Raw genomic sequence first — 24,638 nt, forward strand, 5'->3', positions numbered from 1 at the left:
CCTGAATCAGTTTTGTACTGGCCTGACCCAGTGCTCTTCATTTTTTTCTGCTTGGGCTGCTAGTTTCTTTGTACATATGTACATAAGGTTATGTAGCCTGTGAATATAAAAGTATTAATAACAAAACTACAATTTCTTCACTCTTTACTTACATTGAAACTTCAGCATTGAAAAGCATGAATAGAAGTCAGTTAACTGCAGCACATAACAAGAGCAATTTGTCATTTTTCTATCCAAGGTGAGATGTGTTGGGTTTCTGGGACAATATAGACAGTACTCATCCCGATAATATTAATCATATGTATTTGTATCTGTCTCTTTCTATGTGATTGTCTATTTCTGAATGTTCTATTTCCTCTTTCTATTTATATCCTGAGCACGCATCTATATGAGTAACGGAAATAGACTTTCGGCTAGATAAAGTGGAAGTATCCCCCACCACCATCACTTGGCTTACAGAGTGTCCTATTTATGAAACTCACAGCATGCACAGAACAGAGGTGTGCAAAGGACACCTGTGGTAATTTAATTGATGATAAAAAGGTTTGCTGAACTATGCTACAGCACATGTGACTTTTATATAGCGGGACTCACATAAAAGAAGCAGAAAGGAAAAGTCTTAATCTACCTTTGCATTTTTGTCTTTGTTCTAGTACAGCATAATATATTGAATATAGGTCATAGTTGCTACTTTCTTCTAGTTCAGTTCAGTTCTTTCTCAACTTTTTTTAACATGGAGGAACCTCTAAAATAACTTTCAGGTCTTCAGGGAACCCTTGCTATAATTACTATATCCACAGCTCACAGTATATTATTGTGGTGGTCATTGGGAAGAATGCCTCTTACATTGCTGGCCATTCAGAAGAATGTCATTCTTACAGATAGCCAAATAGATTGGTGTCACATAAACTGAATTGAAAGACAAATTCTCATTGTTCAAGAAATCTTTAGCAACCTCTGGAGGAAACCTAGGGTTCCATGGACCCTGGATAAGAACCACGGCCTAGTTTATGCTTGTAGCCAACAGAATTTGAGCTATTGTCATTATGATTTGGAGAACATATATGCAACTATGTGTCTAGAGATGCTCCAGAGCTATTTATTCCATAGTTATGGGAACCATAAGCATGATGTAAACTTCATGCTCCCATCTTCAACCTAATATTCATCCATGACCCTTCAAAAATAAAATAGCCAGGGGATGAAGTAGCTTGTTTCTTTTGAATTGCAGTTCATAGAAACATGTTCCCTGAAGTCTATTCCAGCTCTGTTGTTAAAATATATATATCTCTTGCAAGTCTTGTTGAAGTGGAACATTGAAGACTTGCAAGTCTTGTTGATGAGGAATTCCTAAGACATGTTGTCCATTTACTATTTGCCTCTTTTAAATAAAAAGTTATTTTTAATTTTACAAAGGTTTTTGGAACCTTTGTAACATGGGGAAACCTAAAAATAACTTTTAGATCTCAGGGACCCCTGCTATAATTCCTGTATCCACAGCTCATATATATATATATATATATATATATATATATATATATATATATTCTGGGAATTACATCTAACATAGAACAGGTAAATACTCAAGAAACAAGAACAGAAACCAAGAATTAAGTACAGCACAACGGTACCCCCCCTCTTGTAATATAAGCATCATAATTTGTGGTATACATACCCATGAAGTATAAGGTTTCCTTAATTTTTATGATTTTCTTTTTCAATATAAAAGTAAAGTAGAAGTATATTTATGTAACGTGAATATATACTCCAGTGATGTGACATTTGTGGCCTTTTCCAGGTTCCTGATTTTGGCAACATTGATTATCAGCAGCAACACGCAAAACTTCCAATGTATGCTCTGATATTTGCATTGAAGAGGAAATCACAAACAGGAAGAATCCCTTATTGCAGAAGAGACATAGTATGCATCATCTGCAGTAAAGAAAAAAAACTTGCTTGTTCACACAATTTTGCATTAAAACCTAAAGTTCCTAATGTTTTTGGCATAAGCAATTATTTGGCCAATGTTGTCAGAGCAAAAATCATTCATCATCAAGATATTGGAGCAGGGAATTGGAACAGCTCGTCTGTAGTCCCCACCAGGCAGATTTACCATTTTTTGTCCTGGTAACAGAAACAATAGGGACTGACGAAATTTGCCACTAGAACAAAAGGTAACTTTCTGTTGCACCTCCAAATCCTCTACACCAGGTGTCCCCAACCTGTGGTCAGCAGACCCTGCTTTGGGGGGGGCACACCGGCCAGAACTGCGGACCATGTACCCTGGGTTGTGTTTCTGGATTGGAGAGTGGGCAGGTTCTAGAGTCATGATGTCACCCTGGGGGGAAGTTTCTTCTCCTTTGAGTGATACACGGCTCCCCCGCGCATGCACGCTCCGGAGTCCCTAAGTTTAGTGGTCCATAGATCCCAAAAGGTTGGGGACCACTGCTCTACACCATCCAGAACTATTCATACAATTTGTGGCCTATTCACACCACCTCCATTAGGCTTAGTAGGTTTATAAAATAACAAGGGATCCGACTACTGTAGCCATCTGCCTTTAATGATCAGCAAAGAATTATGTATCTATCTACTATTTGTAAGTAATTCTGTACAATTGCAATAGAAATGGTGAGCAAAAATTAAAAAGACAATACTAATATGTTATAACCTTACATATTGTATGATGACCCCCTTTGTGTATAATAATTGCTATATTGTGTGTCAGGTTCCAGTTATATCTTTGCTACTTCCATAGGTGACTCAGAAGCCCCCTCCAGCCTTCTATGGAGAAAATGATATTATACCTATTGTTATAAATTGATTTTGCAATTGGCCTGGACATCTTGCATTTTGTTTAATTCCTTTAGAAACAATTAAACCAATTATTCAAGAGAACTGTGATAGCTTTTTCTTAGTACACAGTGGGCAGCTGCTGTACTCTGTGCCCATTAGCAATGGGCTCATAGCTCAATAGCTGCCAATGTATACAATGCACTGTCTGCCTGCTGTTGAAGTATACAACGAAGGACCTTCATGGTCCTCTATTTGTTTATTGGAAGCTGCACATTTACAAAGATTAAAAACTATTTTTATGTTCTATTATGTTAAAGTCTCAATTAGATTTTACTGATTGGGTTTAGATCTATTTAATTGATATATCACATGCAGGCATGGGGAAGTAAAATGCATAGCGGCATCACATGCATCCGATCTACATTACATAGGTGTACACAAAAATAATGAAATGTTATTTGTTCTGCTGTGTTTATTGCAACACAGCAGAACACACAAATAGACTTTCATCTCTTATGACACTGTAAGTTTCAAAGCGGAAGAATGTTGAAGAGAGGGAGGAACTGAGAACTGCCAAACAGAAGAATAAAAAGTATTGCAGAGTAAAGATAGATTCCATATGTTAGAATGCAACTTATGAAAGAGTTTGCAAAGAGGGATGCAGAAAAAGACACACAAAAATGAAGCCAAACTCTATTATAGAGAGTGACAGAAAGGCAGAATGAAGAGTCTGTAAAAGGCTCACACACATTTTCAAAGGGAAGTTGATGATGACGAGAGTGTTCCTGGGTGTTACAGAGCTGTTCATTTTAGGAGATAATCGGTGAGGACAGTGTTTAGAGCTGAGGAAGTTAACTTTTGTTTTTATGCAGAAGAGAACGTTCATGGTTGAACAACTGCAAAGGGTGTTTCTCATGGCCAGTGCATGGTGTGCAGTCACCAGTACCATCACCAACTGAGTACAGTAAAGGTGGACATTGTCATAGCTGGTGAGATAAGTTTAGGAGGGGAGGTAGGTGAAAGCACAGGGAAAGATGATGGAAGGTGGATTAGTAAAACAAGGCTTTCTCTATCTGCAACATCAGCAACGCTTTGGAAAGGTGAGTGCAATAAAATAACTTTATCTGTCCATGCAAAATCTTTGTATTTATCTATATATCTTTTCTAAGCCAAATTACAGTATAGCTTTTTATTGTGGTCGTGCAGATGCAAAACAAGTAAAGAAAATGCCATTTTTGGTTATCTTTAATGATGGGCAGTGTCATTTTGATTACGTTCAATTTAGCCCAAAAAACCTTTTGAGGTCAGAAAAAATTATTGTTAAGAAAACAGAATTTTAAAGTCACCTGCTGACTTTTTGTGTCCATTGCAAAGTTCCTCAACATAGTATAGTTACCACAAATTGCTGGTCAGGGAACGGGTGAAATCCAAAGATAAGTTATAGATGGGAAAACATGTTTATAATGCTGGGTGTAACTTGCATCCAAGTTTTGCTTATTAGGATCTCATATCAATTGGTAATATTCTTGACACTTTCATTCGCTCACAAATATGACATGTTATCTGCAGATGCAAGAAACATTTGTAATATCAAAAAACATTTTTGGAAATTGTGTAGATTTTGTTTATTTTATTTTTGTAAAGGGAGCAAATCGGGAATCACACACTCAATGTCCCTGTTTTCCTGGCCAGCCAGGTTGCATGCCCAGACAAAAGGCCTAGTATTGATATTAGAGCCTCCTTATATCTTTTTTAATAAAAAATCAGCAGTGTAATAAACCCTCACTCTCTTGAGAAGCTACTTGAGCTGCTGCTATTTGAAAATGTAAGGTTTAATGTCCCTCACTGGGTACTGTGGTTCCTCCTGGCACCCATGCCACTATTGTATGTCCTGGTATGTTCAGGAGGAGGCTCACATACTCATTGCACCCTTTTTCCTAGCCAGCCAGGTTCCATGCCTGGAGAAGGCCTAATAGGGGTTCCCCATGCCATTTTTATAGAAAAATCAGGGGTGTAATAAACCATCACTCTCTTGGGGATCTGCTTCTATCTGACATTTTAAGGTGTAATGTTCCCGCTGGTGACTGTGGTCCCTCCTGGCAACACCCATTTCATATTGTATGTCCTGCAGAGGTATAATGGTGGGCAAAAATAAACCCCAGCAGCAGGTCTGGTGCTGTTTAGGATTTAGCACACTGCCTGTTGAAAAAGTAAGCATTAGCTCTTTTTTTTTTTTTTAGAGTGCTTTTATCTTTTTGTGTTAGTGACGGGTCATTGTATAGTAAAAAAAAAAAAAAAAGGACAAAGATTGCTTTCTTTCCAGCTTCAGCAGTAAAGTTTCTAATGAATAGTAAGCAGCAACATATGTAACAATACTGATACTTTGAATACACCTTAAGCCTGGGCCCTATATTAGGAAGGTGCTAAGATTTGTGTATGGAGCTTCATAAGCAGAGAAAAAAATGAATAGCAAGATATGGAGCTGAAACTAGCAGGCAATTGAATCGAGAAATATTTTTGAAAAAATTTCAAACCCATCTAGTGTGAACAGTTGAGAAGTTATTCAAATATCCCTGAGGTTGCTATTTAGAATCAGAGGCAAGAACTAATGACAAATAAGAATATCAGGATATTTGTAAATCAGGTAAGTGTATCTCTATAACAAATTAAGAGCTTCCCATGGTTGGTTCTGCTGAGCTCTTGGAGATTGAGTACTAAGAACGACAGCCTGAAAAACTACTTGTTGCTTAGATTAAATTAATAACCATTGTAAAATGTGCAACGGCATGATGCAAAAATAAGTTGTTCGTAAATATGAAGTGAGCCTGAGAGTTTTGTAAAATTGTCTTTAGCAGGTTTCTATTTGAACATCTACTAGTTACTACTAGTCTACTAGATCTAATAGTTTATAAGATTCCTTGGAAAGATTATATTTTTTACATCTATTTGTAGCTCCTTCTAAAGAAATGTCATCATCCAACAATGACACATAAACGTTCCATAATATTACTGTATTAATAAAGATTTTGACCACCAGGCTGCAATAAAATGTATTATCTATTAAAAAAAAGATATTTCTTACCTTCAATGGTCCTTTTGGCTGTGTAGAATCGTAGATATAAGATTTTTACTTTATTGTAGAATAAGTAGAAAGATTGCTTTTCTAGCTAGAAGTAGTTGGTTGTCTGGGGGGAGCACTTTGGCATTTTCACCTTCTCTTGGAATTGTATAGATTTTGTAGTATTTGAATTCACCCAAAGATTTCCTTCCACATTTTCTTAATTTGCAATTTCTTTTCTATGTGGCCCCCATTTTGTTTTCTTATGAAAATCCACATGTGATTGGAAACCTCATTTTGTTTACCCTGCTTTTTGGTTAACAAATAATATTCATTATCATATTAGTTCTGTCCTCCAGCCTTTCTTCTGGGCTTACAACAGTTAACTAGCTGATTATTCAGCTGCTTTTTTATGTTTCTATTTCCACATACAGATTTGCTTTTTCCAGTCTGTTTTCTAATTTAGGCTTGTATTTGTCCCTCGTTCCTACTTCTTTTACAGTATTTCTTTTAACAGCACTGCAGTCTTTCTCAACCAAGATTCCTCCAACATTTTTTGAGGTTCTTCGAATTGTGGATGATTGACCTCCTATTCAATGCATAGTTCTGGGGCCAACACCACTTAGTAGTAATAATGATGTATTTAGTTAAAGTGTAACTTTCACCAGAAAATAAAATGACACCTTTACTTCCTCAGAGCCCATGATACATCCACAACTGGCTTTCATTAAGTCTGTGCCATCTTGGATTCTTTCTTTGTTTGGTGCAGAGAAACCACTGGGCTTCCTTTTCTACTTCCTTCTTGCGCACAGGCACAAGATCTGTTGGCGTTGCCTCTTGTAAATGTAAAAAAAATTAATGTTAATGTAAATTTAAAATGTAAAAAAAAAACTAAGTGCCCATCTCACTGCGCATGCATTTGCAGATTCATTCCTATTGCCATGCCCAAAAAAATATGTTTATTAGAGGTTCCATGAGACCAGAAAAATATAGTTTAATTCAAGGTTTCCCCAGGTTAAAAATGTTAAGAAAAGCCGCTCTACAGGTTTCTAATTTTTTGTACTTCTATTTTACTAATTCTGTTTATCATATGATCAAAGACTTAATATTTAGAATTATTCATTGTTTGTGTTTACATGTTTGTTATCTAAAATATTATAAAACATATAAAATGTTCTTTCTTTTAAAGATAAACTTTAGCTTCACTAGTACATGTAATGTGAATGCTATGTTTTTCCAAAAAAAAAAAAAAGGGCAGACAATGGTGTGCCTACCCATGCCTTGTTTTATACAGAATGTCTATGTAGATGTAACCATCATGGGGAAGGATCAGGGCTTTGATTCCTCATATTGGGCCTGATTTATTAGAGCTCCCCAAGACTGGAGATGATACACTTTCATCAGTGAACCTGGGTGATCCAAAGAACCTGGAATTGATCTGGTCCAGGATTAAAAACATTGGATAACAAATAGCAGATGACTTTAGGAAATCATGGATAAATAATGCTGGATAACCCAGGTTCACAGATGAAAGTGTATCCTCTCCAGCCTCAGAGAGGCCTATTATCACCAGCACCTTAATGACTGTGGAAGAATGACTGAAGTATATTCAAACAGTAGGTGAGGTGAAGAAAGGGCAGAACCACAGAATAAATGGCAATGGAAGGAAGATTTGTGCCCTGAAGGTCTACAGTTACCGCATACTCTCTAGCAAGAAGAACAGAAAGAAGCACAATAGTAGTATCCCCAAATGTTACTTCAGTCTGGTTGGATTAGCACCCAAAGACAGCAGTGCCTTGAAAAGTCTCACACAGCACATATATTTGGGCTCCAGACACAGAATATGCGCTGCTATTTTTCAGAAGGATAAAAGTGCAATTCTCAAGGTAAAACATGGGAAAATTTTACATTTCTAGATGTTCCCTATCATACCGTGTTTCCCCGAAAATAAGACCTACCCCAAAAGTAAGCCCTAGCATGCTAATCATGCAAGGGTGAAATATAAGCCCTACCCCAAAAGTAAGCCCTATTGGCTTCTTCGGAGGGTGTGGTCATGTGGTACACGGAGGGATACCAAGAGGAAGGAGAGAGCAGAGAGAGAGCACGAGATTTCAAAAGCACTGGAGCAAGGGGTGAAGAAATCGCAGGGTTAATTAACCTACAGTACTCTGGTGTGACACTAGCACTAAGAGGTTGGTGGATTCCCTTTTCAAAAAGTCCTTGCTGGTATTTCATTCATTAGCAGCAATGCATATTTATTAATTGATTATTTTTTGCTTTTACTCAGATTTAACATGTAACTCTATGAGTCACATGTTAATTGTCAGCACATTTTCTTGTTATGTTGCACTTGTTTGCTTATGAAGCTGTGTTTTTTTCATTGATCATTTTTGTCCATTCTTATTCATGACTTCTTGTATATACCAGAAGAAATCTGTGATTTTGACAGGTCACAGGTAACACAGAGGTATCTTTCTATAGCATTGTAATATTGGTTACAGGTTTTGGTAAATAGAGATTTTTGTACATGAATAAATATAGATTTTTTGTGAGAAAAATAAGACATCCCCTGAGAATAAGCCCTAATGAGATTTTCAGAGATAAAATAAATATAAGACCCTGTCCTATTTTTGGGGAAACATGGTAGCAAATCTTCATGTTTTAGTTCCCGTTTTTAGTTACCCTTTGTGCATCACCGCCATGTTTTTTCATGGGTCCTTTTGGTTCCTGTGTATGGTCTGTGCACTGGTTGCTATCTATTACATTCTAAACACGAGCTGTTTCATCATTTCCAGTTTCCTAAAAAAGTCAGCCTTGATATCTTTCTCATCTTGTTAAGGTACACATACCTATCATAATGTCATTGAATGCACATCACTCTTCTTCTTTTTCTCTGATTAACATGGCTGAAGTTGGTAACTGGTGAATTTCAATCCTCATGTGCAGGAACTGTAAAATCTGTCAATCGTCGTCTTCATAGAGGAACATGGAGCATTCTGGCTTTAGTATTCTCTGACCTTTCCATTTCATTTCCTGTAGATCTGAAGTCCTTGTTTCATGTTTCCTTATATTTTATTTCTGTTCTCCCATTGGGCCTGATTTATTAATGCTCTCCAAGGCTGGAAAAGATACACTTTCATCAGTGAAGCTGGGTGATCCAGCAAACCTGGAATTAATTTCTTCAGTCATTTATAATGTGCTAGCAATGGTTTTGAATCCTGGACCAGATCCATTCCATGTTTGCTGGATCACACAGCTTCACTGATAAAAGTGTATCTTCCCCAGCCTTGGAGAACTTGAATAAATCAGGCTCATTGTTCTTAGCTTATTTTTTAAAGTAAGCACACCCCATGTTCTGAGCCACACTGCATGATTCTTTCTAGGCTGCTCCAACATGTTTTATATACATCTAAAGACATTTTTGGAAAAGAGTGTAAACAATTTTACTACTGATGATAACTTTCCAGGTTACAAGGCCATACAAGGTTCATGAAACAAGGAGTGATAGGCCAAGTAGACCATAAAGCAGGCCACTCTCCTATTTTTTTAAATTTTTATTTCATTTTTCAAGATTTTAGGAATAGGGTAAAGAGATCATACAGTACAAGCGATACCAATATAAATAGCAAAATAACATTGAGACAATGAAACAATGTAACAAAGCAGGCAAAGCCAAAAAACAATGACTAACTAGGGTAGAGGTTCACAGATGACATGGGAGAAATAAATGGTTAAGGGAATAAGCAAGGGGTCTCGCTTCTAAATATGAGAGGGGCCAGAGTCACAGTATGACATTTTTTTTTACTTTTTTACTAATAATTTATGTCATTTGTATTCCTATACGGTTGACTGATTTCCTATATGACATATGGGAAAGTTGTTGGTGGTTGAAGTTTAAGTAAATTGGATGTCCTGAGGGACAGTGTGCCAACCCTATAAAAATATATAGGATATATAAAGAACAATGGAGAAGAAGTTTTTTTTGGCAAACAAAAAAGTATTGTATTCTTTAATACATCTCATAAGAGATGTATCATTGAATACAATACTTTTTTGTTTGCCAAAAAACCCTTCTTCTCCTTTGTTAATTACATATCCTGATTTCCTATATGGCCACAAACTAATCTTTCAGTAAATAATTACTTTAAGAGTTTTACTCCAGCTCCTGAAGTTTTATGATGGTTAGCATTTTCATTGAACCTCTGGTAGCTGTGGCACCACCAATCATTAGGTATTCTATTGCAGGTTATGGCCCTAATTTAGTAGTCCACCCTTCCTGTTTGACACGGTGACCATTGAAATTTAGGAAAAGCATGATCTTTTGAATTGTCATCAGGTCAAGAATAATAAAAATTCTTCCAATGGGAACTTTTGGTCCTGTGACAATAGTCTTGGAGAGGACTCCCCTTATTTTATAGAAGTTTTTAATTCCTGGTAATTTGTGAAACAGTATTAGAAGTAAAGATAATTTTCCCAATGGGCCACAGACAACAAGAAAAAACCTACCTGGGGATTTAACATTTTACACTCTTTTCCAAAAATGTCTTTAGATGTATATAAAACATGTTCTTTGTAATAATTGTGTTTATCTCAGAAAGTCTGCAGGAGGTAGTGAAGTCAGGATCTCCAGGTGTCTAACACTTTCAGATTTTGCTCTGATAAGAATACTTTTGGCTTGACACCTAAAACACTTTGGTAGTGAAGAATAGTTACTCCCCTGAGCAGATGTTCATGATACATTTCTAGCAGTGACGTGATCCCTCAATGAAAAGAAGCTAAACAATATACCAAGTAGAACATGTAAAAGAATACATTATGTGTTTATGTATGTAGTGGAGTGGTTGGGATCCCCTTACGTTGTGGTGACATTGAGTGATGAGAAGAGAAATTCTTTATTGTAAGAGAAGCCCTGCTTTCTGATTGGGTTACGCATGTGCTTTGCATAGTACATAGGATCTTTTTGGGCTTGCCTGCAGAGTGCACATGATATGCAAGGATAGAATAATATAGAGAACTGCAGATTGGTATAACTTATTTGTGTGTGCCATGAAGCTGAAGCATTGAGTTGTGACAGACAACAGAGCAGGATATCCTGTTATCTGTTACTATTTATTGCCAGCAAGTTCTGTATGAGAGATCTGTCTCTCCATTATACAAATGTTTGTTACTGCTCTGGAAACAATGTAATTGAATTTAGTACTATTCTGGGCTTCTTGCTTTCCACCCCTAGTAGTTCCCCATTATTGCTCCCTACTGGCAATATTTTATCATATTTTTTACTTACATTTCCATATTTGTTCTGGCTGATCTTTTCATTTTTATGCTCCTCTTCCTCTCCAGTATGTTCCTTGTAAAGGGTAGTCCTGGATAATACCATGGTGACATTTGCACCTTTCTGAGTCTGAAGGAGATTTAGTTATCCAAAAAATTTGCAGTTTCTTAACAAATTTTAGTTTCTCAAGTGTGTCACTATATTATTTTTTACACATATACACGGTGGATGCATAACGCTGTGCCTGATATCCTGTAATGAAAAATTGGCAACGTAAGTGACAGGTCTAGATTGAAGGTGAGTATTGAAGCCTACAGCTGAGCTTTAACATTTTCACAGCAGGACTCAACAGGGGTTTTATCCTTAGGTGCCAGAGCCTGCTTATAAACATGTCTGCTATTTAGAAAAGAAATGAATGAAAGTGCAAGCTGTGAACCCAACGGTGTCTTTCAAATATGTGTTACTAGTGATTATCAAACATGTTTTTTTTTCTTTGTTTGATCATTTCTGTATTTTGGTCTAAATTTTTATCAGATCCGAATCAGATTTTTTTTTCAACTCATGTTCTTTTAATCCAATAAAATCTTTCATCAAAAGTTAGTTTTTTTACACATTTTCTTTTTACAACTCCTGTGTTCTTTCAGTTCAATGAAATCTTTTATCCAATGTCAATTTTACGTCTTATTTTGTGTTCAATCATATCAATGAAATCTTTTATCCAAAGTCATTTTTACGTCTTATTTTGTGTCCCGTGAACTCAGTGGCATCTTTTATCAAGAGTCATTTTTTACACTTCCTATTTTTGTCTTCCTATGAATTCAATGAAATCTTTTATCCAAGTTCAGGAAAAAAAATCAATTGATGCTGTTGAAAATTCTATCCAGTTACTATTTGATCAACTTTAGATTCCTTTGGAAATGACAAATGCAAGGATCAAGTAAGGAAAATGTTAAATTCATTACAAACTTAAACCCTATTGAAAATTAATATTTATTAGTAAACCTGCCCAATCATGTGCTAACGTGATAGGATCTAGAAAAGAAAAAAGTGTTGGGTACTTAGATTAGATTTCCTAGATTTGATTGCAACACCAAATAATAAAATTACAATGTGTATTGATATGTTAAACATCAAGGTATACTACAAGTAAATAAATATGAAAGATTTTGCCTATCTGCTAGAATACTTGTACATACCTGTGTGTTTGTACAGTTGTGTTCAGTTATTGATACATCACAAGCACGCCGCATTGCTGGAACACTTACCTCAGCTCATGTTGCCTGCCCAGAACTACAAATGAAATAATGGACCTGATTTAGGCTGGAGAGGAGAGACTGCACCACATTTCTGAGTTTGTATATGGTGACAATAAGCTTTATCATGGCAAATTATAGGCTCCACTAAAAGGGCTTCGGGACAGGGTAACAACTAAGGGGAGCAACTGCGAGATGGGGAAAGAGTCATTAGATGACTGAAGAAGGTCCTTCATGGCAGGATTACCAGGTATTTTTTTTTAAGAAAGCTGTAGCTTTACCTCAATTGAACATTTTATTCTATTTCTATTTTATTCTATATTCTAATTCTATTGAAGTTGAATCTGATTATGTTTAGATCTTGGTTCAAAAGAAACAGTTTTTGTAGCTTGGCACTGTAAAAAGTGCAATACTCGCTCCCCAAACCCACTGTCACCTGCTGACTTATTCTATTCTAGATTAAATGATGGCCAGTGCAGTCAACCCATTTCCTGAGCATCTAGGCTGTAATAGCCACATAGCTAGGGGGTACATCAATAACAGGGCTGTTTCTTCCTATAAGCAGTGAAGATGAATAACTTGGGGTGGAATTAAACTCTACGTGAACCCAAGACCTAGAGCGTCAAGGCTCAGCCACCAGCCAAGTAGCCATCATACTGTCCCTACAGTGTCCCACCCTACTCTTCCTGGGCCATTGTGTTACTTATAGAGTGTTGTGGTTTGCACAAGGCTAAATTGTAATAAAAAGCAATACACATACCTACTATGTTGCCAATGTAGAAAAGAATACAAAATAAGTAAAATGGAAGTTTTTTTTCTTTACCCCTAGTAATCAACTCATTTTTGCAGATACATTTTGTAGAGGAAGTCCCAGCCTATGTTAGCTTTAAAATATTGATGCAATTTTCAGGAACTTTGTCACACACTGTGAACATCTGCGGTCACAATAATCTATTTTGCATTGTAAATGTTCTTTAATTGGTGCGCCACAAAGCTATGTATTGAAAGTTATATTCAGCATTTGTGACCAGAAAGATGGCATAATGGTGTTTCCTTCACACTGCTGACATTATTATTTTAATTGGAAATCAAGCAAAACTTTTTTTTTACTAGTTTCAGAAAAGTGTAGAGGAGTTGGAACCCTGATTTTTGTTGCCTGTGTCCCCACTGGGCAGAGTCAGCTTCACATATTGTTATCATGACCAGTAGGGATGAAAAACACCACATGGGTTCAAGGTGAATCCTGCAGGTTTGACATCTGCAGTCCCAGTGATTTCATGTGCACATTCTCTTGGGAGATTTTTTTTAAGCCATAATGCTTTGAATCATTTTGAATCATTTGGATTAGCCAGCCTTTTACTATAAAAGGCTTTCCTTAAAAATGGTCTTTTGTTTCAGAGTTGGTATTTGGGGGGTTTCCTCAATTTCATTTTATGTTGATAATTATTTGTTTTTAATGTTGGTGTGCACAATGCCTAGCTTTCACTTGTTTCTAACCATCTGTTTTTAGAGCTGTCTTTTGGTTGTCAGTACAAGAACCGTGTACATCTTCAAAGCCTCATCCTATATCAACCACAGGGCTGAGCCACAAAGGCACATTTTACACTGTTGTATCATCTACAGTGCCTTAACCATTGTAGTAGATCTCTTGCTCTTTCTCTCTAAAAAATCTGAGCCCTCATATTTCTTGCAGTAAAACTCCTGCTTGTACTCTGTGTCTAGTAAATTTGGACATAACCTTGCTCATTAAAACTGTCCTGCTGCTTGTCAATTTTATAATATTATGTCATCTACAGACTCCTAAATCTTTTAGTAAATATACATGCCTGCCTTCTTTTTTTCACATACACTTCATCCTATTCCCCCACATTAAAAAATATCCTGTTCCTAGCTACTTTTACACTTCTGTGTCCTCTGCAGTCTATTAATGATTCTATTAACACTTAAAGAATTACTATGTCTCATTGTTAAAACTGCCTGAAAAAACATAATTCCCCAATTATGTTACTTAAAGGATAATTCACTGCTGCTCCTCAAGCAGCATTAAAAGTTGGTATTATTTTTTTTTTTTATTCACTATTATAAATGTCCTCCATGGTAATGCCTAGCCCACCATTACTTTTTGACAATTGTTTGCCTTAGCTATTCAAAGGGTCAAAACTTACTAATAAGATTTACCTCTCATAGAATTCAGAGGGATTCAGTGCTAAATTCAGGTTTGCCAGGTTCCTAATAGGATTTTGCATAGATTGGGGAAGAAATGCAAACCTGGCTATCTTGGAATATATTTTAAAGATTTCACCTTACTTCTTGCCCTGCTGACAATGATTTTACCAGCCAGAAAATGGGGGATAATCTGCCACAAAGACTCTGGGGTTTAAGCCTTCTCAAGAAAAGCATTGTTATTTCTGTGTTACTATTTAAGTTCTCCTCCAGTAAGCTTGTAACTTCCTGTTGTGTGCTAAGAATGCTTAGCTGCACTAAAATCCCAAGAAGCATTAGCCCTGTCCATTTCTCCTTTTATTTGTGTTTATCTACAGGACACTTTCCCCTCATGTTAAATAGATAAAGATAGGGTAAGGTGGTCTTTAATCTACAGAAGCCAACTTGGCAGGAGCACTGTGTTGTCAACTGAAACAGAAAGTTAGGAGCTGTGAATATGGGGCAGAATCAACATGCATTTTTCCATGCTTGCATAATATAAAAGAAACAAAACATAGGGAAATATGATTGAATTGCAGATTTGCGGATATACCCTTCAAATCCATTTCTGCACACACACTTATCATCAGCTCACCTGTATTTTCTTAAATGTGTTAAGACCCCATGCAAAAGATCCTGAGGGTAAGCTGTTTTTTTCTGCACATACCGTGCATCTGTAATGGTAGCCAAATCATCTAGGAGGACCTAAAACCATAAAAATGACCTTCAAGGCCTTCAAGGGTTGCAGCAGTTTCATTAAAAACCATACCTAAATATAACCAAAAATGGCAGTTGGACATCCCTGTGATATTGTCACATAATTTCAAACTAGCAAACCATGAAGTGATCTTTTTTGGAAAATCTTATTTGTAAAATTTCCCATTCACACCTTTGATAAAGTTAAATGCAAGTGAAAATGCAAACAAATTGCACGATGAGACATGTGGCAGTAAAGTAAATGTCATTGACCATATCTAGGTTTCATTCAAGTAGTATTTTGCAGAACTTTTACCAAAAACAATCTGACACTGATTTGCATTCTTTACATGCATTCTTATACAAGAAGTGTTCTCTCTCATCCGGGAAAATGTGTGAAAAATTGCTTGCAAATGAAAGAAAAAAGTGTAAGGCAGCTTAAAGAAGCACTTCCAGTAAAATTTAATTTTGTTTCTGCAATAAAACCTTTTCATAAAGATCAAGATATGCTAATCCAGAAATTACATGTGTGATTATAAAGCTACTAAAATAATATTTAAGTAGCAAGTCACCTTCACTTCTGCTACACACAGTACTTTTACTGAGTGCTATAAAAGGCATAGGGTGTATAGAAACACATAAGAAAAGCCATTCAGGCTGCCCTTAGCTCACTCAGAAGCGGGTAGGGCTCAGATTGTCCTCAAGAGCCCAAATGTACACATAGATGGAATATCATTGTTTAGTTTGTAGTGTAAAGAAGCTTTTACAAAGTGATTCTGATCATTCTTTTAAAGGGTAAGTCTGTAATGATATATTTAAAATTTGTGGAATGTGTCAACAGGTTGTGTTATGTATTTAACTTATTGTGTTCTGTTTGTCGTTTATATATTTAATGCTATAGCATGGTTGACATTTGCATTAGTTTATGGACTATAATTATGCAGAGATCACCGAGGGCAGAATGCCTTTGTTCTATAAATATCTAGGATACTCTCCAGAAAAGATGGCTGGGGTCGGACTCCCTGCTATAGTCACATGGTTAGATGATCCACTCTGGCCAAGATGATCACCCAAGAAAAGTCAACCAATGTTCCAACCCCAGTCATTAGTACACATCCATTTTGAAGGTTCACGGGTGGCAGGAAATGAGCTCATATCAGTTTACCATCCAGTCCACTAAGCCATGCTATAATTGTGGTAATGTGAAAAACAGCAACCTTTGGGAGTACTATATATACTTGTAAAATAAGTATATTTTGAGTATACTTGAAAAAACTTTTTCTTTTTGTGATATATGCCATATCATAAATTTTATGAAATTTATTTTTGCCATCCATTGAAAAGAGAAATCAATTTGCTTCTTATGTTTTTATAGAAATGGAAGAAAGTATGGGGAGTTTTGTATGGAGCCACACCTACCGGAATGGCTCGCTTAGAGCTGTATGAGGGTTCTCAGCCCCCTGAAATTGGCCGCAAGCAAGAGTGCTGGAAGTTGCTTCAGCTCAGTGACTTTGTAAGCTTATCAGAGCGCGCCAATGAAAGCGGCCCAAAGGACACCAGGGTCTTCAGCATCGAGACTGCCCAGAGGGTATATCTTATTGCCAGCGAGGCCTCTGAACAACCAAACTGGGTGAGGTCACTGTGTAGCTTGGCATTTCCTCAGGTAAGAGACATGACCAACAATCATGCCAAAATGGTGCAGCTAAAGCAGCATTTTTAAGTTGAGTACTCTGAAAATTGGGTGTTTATGGTCCCTTGCTGTCCAGTAACATACCTCATCCCAAGAGAAATCCCCAAATTGATAATTTTTGGGGGAAGAAATTGGTGGTTAACATAGCACATACAATGAGCCAGAAGTGCTCCTTCTCTTCATATATTAATTACAGATATTTACAGGGGCATGCTAACATCAACTTTTTTTAAGCCACATGGTATGTTTATACTGGCGGTGTCATACTTACCTTTTCCTCGCTAAAGCGCAGGCACATCTCTCCTGCGCATGCGGAAAGTTCTGACTCTGTATGCTCCTGCTCTTCCAAGTTTTATCAGTTTCATTCACCCCACCGGCCAATCAGGAAATAGCCTCCTAGGTATGCCTGGCTATTTACCTAGCTCAGATACAGCACTGAGAGTTCGTCTGATGAAATAAGTGCTATGAATATTTACAGAAACCCATTAGCATTTAACATCTATTACAAGAGTGATTTTCTATTTTAAATAATTTTAAACTATCTGGGCCCTAGACCCCCCCCCTTTTTTCCACATTTCCTGCAATTTTTTGTCTAACATCTTCGATAGATTTCTAATGATTGCGGCAGGTACATCTGCCTTTGTGCTGTTTTATTAGGATTATATAATAGTCTTTGTATCAAGCATAAAATAATAATAAATAATAATAAAGCCTCTTGCAATATGCTGTGCAAAAATGTTCTCACAGCTGATAACCATAGTGTGCTCGCTTTATTATTTCCTGGATCTTATCAATTTTGCATCATTAATTTAAAGACAGACAACAAAGGTAAATTTTGTCTGCATGTCTGTATGCTTACATTGCAGATTTTTGCAAACATTATTTGTATTTTACTGCTAAAATCAGCAGACAATTCCCTCCGGCTGCATGACAATTTCCCTTGACTACAAGATTTAACTACTCAGTAAATATATTCTTTTTAAATAGTAATATGATGTATGTGTTTAGTGTGAATCAATATAACCTATTTTTTCTTTCCTGTAACAATAAATGTATACAGAGTTTTGAAAGCTTAAATACAGATGACCAAAATAAGCAATTAAAAAAAAACAACTTTGTAGTTGTCTCTAAAAGCAAAGATATGGATTTTCAAATATAGGACATTGCAATTATTTATGATTCATCTTCATTACTTATTTGTAATTTTATAAAAGGTATAAACCAGTGTTCTTTTGAAATATTTGATGTCCTTTTTAATTTCAGAAATAAACATGTATTGTATGCTATAAAAATTTACTGTATATACTCAAGTATAAATCAAGATGTAAAAATTAGAAAAATAATTTTGCAGTATGTTGCAAAAATGTGTGCAATTATACTGTGCTCAGATGAAGCCAATGCAATGAATTCTAAGTCTACTGAACTAGACAAAATGTTCACCTGATCCATATAAACTGTGACAGAATAAGGAAAGACTGCTAGGACTATTATAGGTCTTTGCTGGGTCTGGAAGGTTTTACCATCCTAATCAGGCTTGATGTTTTTGATGTATCCTCTTTAAAAAAGATCTGGGTCTAATATAATCCTTCATTGATGACATAAATTAACACTTTAATGAATTATCATAGCCTAATCCCTTCAAGTCAAAGTACAATGATCCTAAATATGGGTAGATTTTGATTCATATGTTAGTGCATATATTATAGATTTATATATATATTATATAACATTATTATAATATATCATATATTATATAACATATTAAGAAAGTATACATTTTTTACTACAAAAAATAGTAAGGGATGTCTTCAACGGGTCAAACACAAATAAGTGATTGATTTTAAAGCCAGAATAAATAACAAAAGAGCAAGGCTCATAATTGAATATGTTTGTGAAGCAGTGTCACATGAAGATTATGTATAACTGACACATTACAAAATGACAGCCATTGCATCAAATGAGTGGTGAACTATAATGAGATCCCTAAAATTATTTTCTACTTTTTTTTCTACTTCTAGAATTTTATTTATATACTATATTCCTAGTCCTAGGGCACAGAAAGCTAGCTGCAAAATAACTGTAAGAGTAAAGGTCATGTAAATTTGTATATTTGTTGTCAGTTGGGTCTAGTGAGGTACCTGAATATGTTTAGTTAATTCTCAAGTTTCTATGATTTTTTTTTTTACTTTTTATTTTTACCTTCAAACTTTCATTTTAAAGCTTGGTGTGGGTCAGTTTGAAATCTATCCACTCTCTGAAATACACTTGTGGAACCTCTGAAACCATGTTTCAGTGTGTTATCAGTTTAAGTATAAATGTTACAAATGTTAGAGAATCTGGGCAAATGGACTATAAAGTGTAGGATATGAAGAACACTTTTCTTAAACTGAGCTAGTAACAGAAAAAAACAAATCCCCAACATGCTGAAAAAGTGAAACAGTATGTGTGGGCTTTAGCATTTACAATGGCCCAGCAATTGAATTTAGGTGTCCTTCAAGAACCAACACCTGGCAAAGATTAAATATTTTAGTCAACAGTTTTTGCTAGTCCCATGCAAAACATGACAGCAGATAATAATGAAGCCTACCTTACCTCCTTTGAAAAAATAGCTGCCTAAGAATCATGGCAAGAACACAACGAGCAGGTGCTTGCACGTTTTGGAACCGTTGAACTCAAAATGCTAACCTGGAATCCAATGCTGTGGGGGACTATGAAAAACGTAATCCTTGCATGGTTGGGTGTCACCCCTGTGGTCTGGGATTGGCAAGTGCATATCCGGGTACATGAGGCAAAGAGCCCCAAGTGCATAATCTCATTCATTTTACTGAGGTAGTTGGGTGGGTTGTAATGGACTACTATGTCTCGCTCATAGTCATAAAAATGGTGACCACCTAGGTACAATGAAAACTAAACTAAAAGAGAATAAGCCAGGGGCTCTTTTGATTTGGGTTACTGGTAGATATAAAGGAGTATTTTGAGTTTTACCTATAGAATCCATATTTTGCACCCATGCCTTAATATTGCAGCCCACTGGTACTTTTATTAATCACTAAAATATCATTTGAAAGAATTGTTATGAACTCCCATTAAGACCAGGTCGGCATTTCAAAGGAAATATTAACTGACCATGGAACACCATTTATTTCTAGTAACTAAGGAACTCTGCAAGCGGTGTAAAATCTCACGCCTTCATACCTCGGTCTACCACCCCCAAACTGATGGTGTGGTAGAAAGATTTATTAGGACTCTTAAAAGCATGATAGAGAAAGTAGTGGACAAAGATGGATTGTTAGGGCCAACACACAAAGATCCCTGTCTTACCAGTTTTTATAATTAATTACTATTGAAGGAAAACTTTTGTTTTCAAGGTTCAGTTACAGTTAAACAGACAATAGTTAGGCAAACAAAATTCTGCGGTTACAAAGCTGTCTTTGATTTCAGGAACGGCGGAATCTTGAGAGATTAAGCAGTCAGCCCCTGCCTTCAGAAGGACTAAAGCTGCAGGAAAACTCTTTATACAGCACAAGCCAGGAGGCCCCACCAGGTAAGAAGACTAAATTCCTTTTCACAGAAATAAGAGCAGAGTACATAAAAGGAAAATGCACTTTCCATTTACAAAATATCATTTACATTCCTACAAAAAAATTCTTTTTAAATTTAATATTGCCCTTTTTTTCAGTTGCAGACCGAGGGTCTAGTAAAACTGCCCAAATATATTTAAATCAATTTTTGCAACTATGGCAACAGTAACTTTTCAAACTGACTTTTTATCCACTGGTTTCGGTAATTGGCTTCTTTCACTAATCTGCACAGAGCTTAAGGTCCAATTTCTTGCATGCCCAACAATGTCCTTTAAGCTAATGTTGATACGTAAGATACTTGACAAGGGTGCTATGCATTTAAAGCTAAAGTTTAATCTGCATTTTTTCCTTGTCCTGGTTCTACTTCTTCCCTTCTCAACACACTAAAGACATTTTCAAATAAAAACTTTTTTCCATTTTTTTGACATACCTTATTTTAGACTTGGTAATGTAATTGCTGAGCCTCTGTGCTTTGAATAGATGCAGATTATAAATTGTGGAAGGTAGCACCCAAGCACTCCTCACAGGAGCCTTTAGTTAACGTGTGATGCTAAACCTGCATGATATAAATAATAATATCCACTCTATGGAGGGCATAGCCATGGCCAGTAAAGTTTGGCAAGAATGGGCTTATTGATGCCTATTGTCTTCTTGCCATTAAATAAGGAAGGATCTACCTATGGCTGGAGTTCAGCAATAGATGCTAGGATAGGGCTGATTTTGGTTTTAAGGCAAAACATGACAATTGCCAAAGAAACTAATCTCTGGAGACTTCTGGGCTCTTATCATAATGTGTTAGTATGCACATAATATTTATTTGCACATCATATGACATACTTACCTCCCAAAGTACCCTTTTCAAGGGGTGCAATATCTGTTCCCCCATCTCTTTATTTTTCCTGCTAACACCTTCTCTGAGCCTTTTTTCTGGAAGACATGCTTGCAGGTAGGGAAGGAGCTTTCCTAGCATAAGAGGCTCTAAATGTATTTATAAAGCTACCTGGTAACAATTTTGCTTCTAAAAGGATAAAGGAGGGTGATTATGAACATTACAAACATTATGACATTTACAAAAAGCCAATGTCAAAAATCAATTACTTATTTTTTTTATAAAAAAAAACGTGAAAAATCACCTCTTTCCTATATATGTAATGTCCACAGCCACAAATTTTAGAATCACTTTCCGTATGATTTCTGCAACTATTATCATTTGCTCTTTTATATAAGCTAACTTGTATATTAGCCTTAATGACACATGAAATGACTTGCAATCTGTCTGCATTTCACAGGTCAGTTTATGGTGCGGGTGAGGCAGACAGAAGCTTCAAGTCGGTGTGGTCTGTCTGGTGTGTACACACTTGTAGCAGAAAGCAAATGTCTGTTGCTGCGGGATCGCCAGACGGGCAGTATGATTTACAGCTGGCCTTATCCATATTTGAGAAGATTTGGGAGAGACAAGGTAAAATAGTCTTTTCGGTACAAGATTGTTTAGGTTTTTGGGTTTAATGACAAAAAAGATCACCCAACTTGGAAGTGTGAGATCAGTATGAGTACCGGGCATCATGGGTTGGTCCTCCTCCTTGGTTTTGTTTTTCCTATGACTTGTTTGTCCAAATTGCTGCAACAATCTTACTAAGGCAGACCTTCTTTTTACAAACCCTGAGATGAACATAGAAAGAACAAATGTTGAAGGCGTTCAACAGCACAAAGTGATACAAATGATTCACTGTTTGCCGTTATTTGGCTTTATATAAAATAAGCCTTTTATCCTTAAATTGTTAGGGCACTGGAAAGGCACCAGAATTTTGCATTGAGCAATGACAAAATAAACATACTAAATTGGACCAAACAACAAACATTTATTGTTAGGTTTTAAATGCTTTTTTTTTTAAATAACATCAATAGATTACTAAATATTAAAAATGGCAGAAGAAAAATATTAAATTGCTTCTTTTGTTTGTAACATTGCCTATCCCCACTACAAAGTTCTTCATAAACCCAATGATTCAGCATAGATTTCCTGACCTTTAAAATAAATTAGTATGTTCTGTGTATTTATAGAATTTCTAATTTAGTAAGTTTGCTCCTTATACCCCTTCCCTGTTTTATTAATTCTTTTATATGCCCCTATTTTTTATAAATGAAACAAAATCATATGCAAAACAAAATTGTCACCATTATCGAATCAATGAATACAGAACAGTACAGAACGATGCAGAATCATGAATCATTATCTGAATCTTATTAATTTTATGTTTTCCCATTTTTGTAATAATAAAAAACATCAACATTTCGGTGAATTATTTCTATTCAGCCTTTTTGTTCTGATATTTCATGTATGTTAATTTTTCTTGACGATATAAAATAGAGACAACCTTCAAGTTAGAATGATGGTGACTTTTAGCTCTCTGCAGTTAAAGATTAGATGTCTATGGTAAAATCCTCAAGCAAAATTACAATTAAAGCATATTCTGATTTCTTTTCCAACAGACTATGTTTTCATTTGAAGCTGGTCGTCGCTGTACTTCTGGAGAGGGAAATTTTGAATTTGAGACATGCTTTGGAACTCAAATCTTCCAGGCCATTGAATGTGCTATTAAAACTGAACATCAGAACGAGGCCCCCTCACCAACTGGCTATGAACAGCACCATGAAGAGGCTTTACATGTACCGAGGCAACCTCGTTCTACTTCTCTGATAGTGACTGCTTCACTGCATCCTCAGGGTTCTCAGAACAAGGTGACCGTTAAGCCCACCATTCCCGAAAGTGAGTATGCTGTTCCTTTTGATAAAGTGGCTCAAAACCTCTTAGCTACAGGATTTGGCGGTATGCTTGGACCAACGGCTCCTGTACAGACAAAGCCAAGAAAGATTCAAAAGCCTGAGCATATCTATGACGAACCAGAGGTCCCTGTTAATCCAGTGTATGATGAGCCAGAGGGTATTAGGGTGGATGCCTGGAAAATTCAAGGTACTGATGCCCATAATATGGGGTATGAATATCCCTATTTATCAGGATGGGATGATTATGCTGTGCCCAGGCGTGGAGTAAAAAAGCAAGAAAGCAAAGACCTTGATAATGAAGATGAATGGGGTATAAAGGCAAGAGGTGAAAGGGAATATGACAACATTACATTACGTGGAGTTCTGGACAGCTGAAGACAAAAGCCTTTTTTTGTTTCCTTTATACAAAAACATGTTCCACTATACTAACATGTTCCGCTATACATGTTCCACTCTCATGTATAGAATGTCTTATTTTGAAAAGAACAAAGACTGCTGGTAATTGGACCACACAACAGCGAAAATAGGCATAGCTAAAGCAAATATCCAAGACTTTTGGTACTGAAGCTTACCACTTCCTAGATGTGATGACTGCATTTTGGCAGCTGAAAATGGCTACTTGATATTTGATAATGGCTATTTGATTTCTTTTTTTATTTTCATCTGGTAATCTTGCCAGTAATTTTTTTTTCTATCCTGGGGTGACAACATCATCCCACTCTAATTTATGGAAAAGCAGTGCTGTTATCCCAGTTTTTCAGAACCAGCAAATACCCCTCTATTGTCTTTTTCATAAGGGTAATGTGTTATGTATTCCACAGAGAGAACTCGGAACAATGTCAAGTGTAAAAATGATCAGCATTTATGAAATAAATATAGTTTTTTTTTAACCATATACTTAACAAACCAAAATGGACCAAATATAAGAAATTTATTTTTAGCGTCTTGATTGTTTCCAGCCATAAGAACAAACAGTTTACATATGATATCCCCAGTTATCCTTCATTGCAATATAGGAAATTACAGCACCTACCTTTTGCTGAATTACAAGAGCACCTAAGACTACTAGGACCACCTATATCACTGCTGAATTACAGTAACTTTTTGTGCTTTACTATAATGGTATATATTTTCTAACATTAAAGTCCTGTGCAAAACCACATTTATGGACTAACATTGATGCTTTTATTTTGTAAAGGAAGAGTGTTTGATGACAAGTATGCCTTCTGACTCTAACATCAGAACACCACCACAATGAACTGTTAAAATCCTCCAATATCAGAATAAATTGTTTATTGAAAACTTC

The 24,638-nt window shown here is 36.1% G+C and overlaps 1 protein-coding gene across 1 annotated transcript; it reads left to right on the forward strand.

Moving 5' to 3' along the window:
* The first annotated feature begins 3,392 nt into the window (after nucleotides 1–3,392).
* Nucleotides 3,393–24,638, forward strand: DOK2 (docking protein 2). The gene is made up of 5 exons (XM_072399843.1): nucleotides 3,393–3,896; nucleotides 16,653–16,940; nucleotides 20,409–20,511; nucleotides 21,838–22,007; nucleotides 23,039–24,638. The coding sequence occupies exons 1-5, from the start codon at nucleotides 3,831–3,833 to the stop codon at nucleotides 23,705–23,707; spliced, it is 1,296 nt and encodes a 431-aa protein (XP_072255944.1). The 5' UTR covers nucleotides 3,393–3,830; the 3' UTR covers nucleotides 23,708–24,638.

The sequence above is a fragment of the Pyxicephalus adspersus genome, chromosome 2, assembly GCF_032062135.1.
Source record: "Pyxicephalus adspersus chromosome 2, UCB_Pads_2.0, whole genome shotgun sequence".
Classification (NCBI taxonomy): Eukaryota; Metazoa; Chordata; class Amphibia; order Anura; family Pyxicephalidae; genus Pyxicephalus; species Pyxicephalus adspersus.

What these genes read in the sequence shown, in the direction of transcription:
- DOK2 (XM_072399843.1), top strand. Translation starts at nt 3,831, where the DNA reads ATGATGGAAGGTGGATTAGTAAAACAAGGCTTTCTCTATCTGCAACAT. An exon ending in ATCAGCAACGCTTTGGAAAG is followed by an intron (nt 3,897 to 16,652) that starts GTGAGTGCAATA and finishes ATGTTTTTATAG; the next exon opens with AAATGGAAGAAAGTATGGGG. An exon ending in GAAGATTTGGGAGAGACAAG is followed by an intron (nt 22,008 to 23,038) that starts GTAAAATAGTCT and finishes CTTTTCCAACAG; the next exon opens with ACTATGTTTTCATTTGAAGC.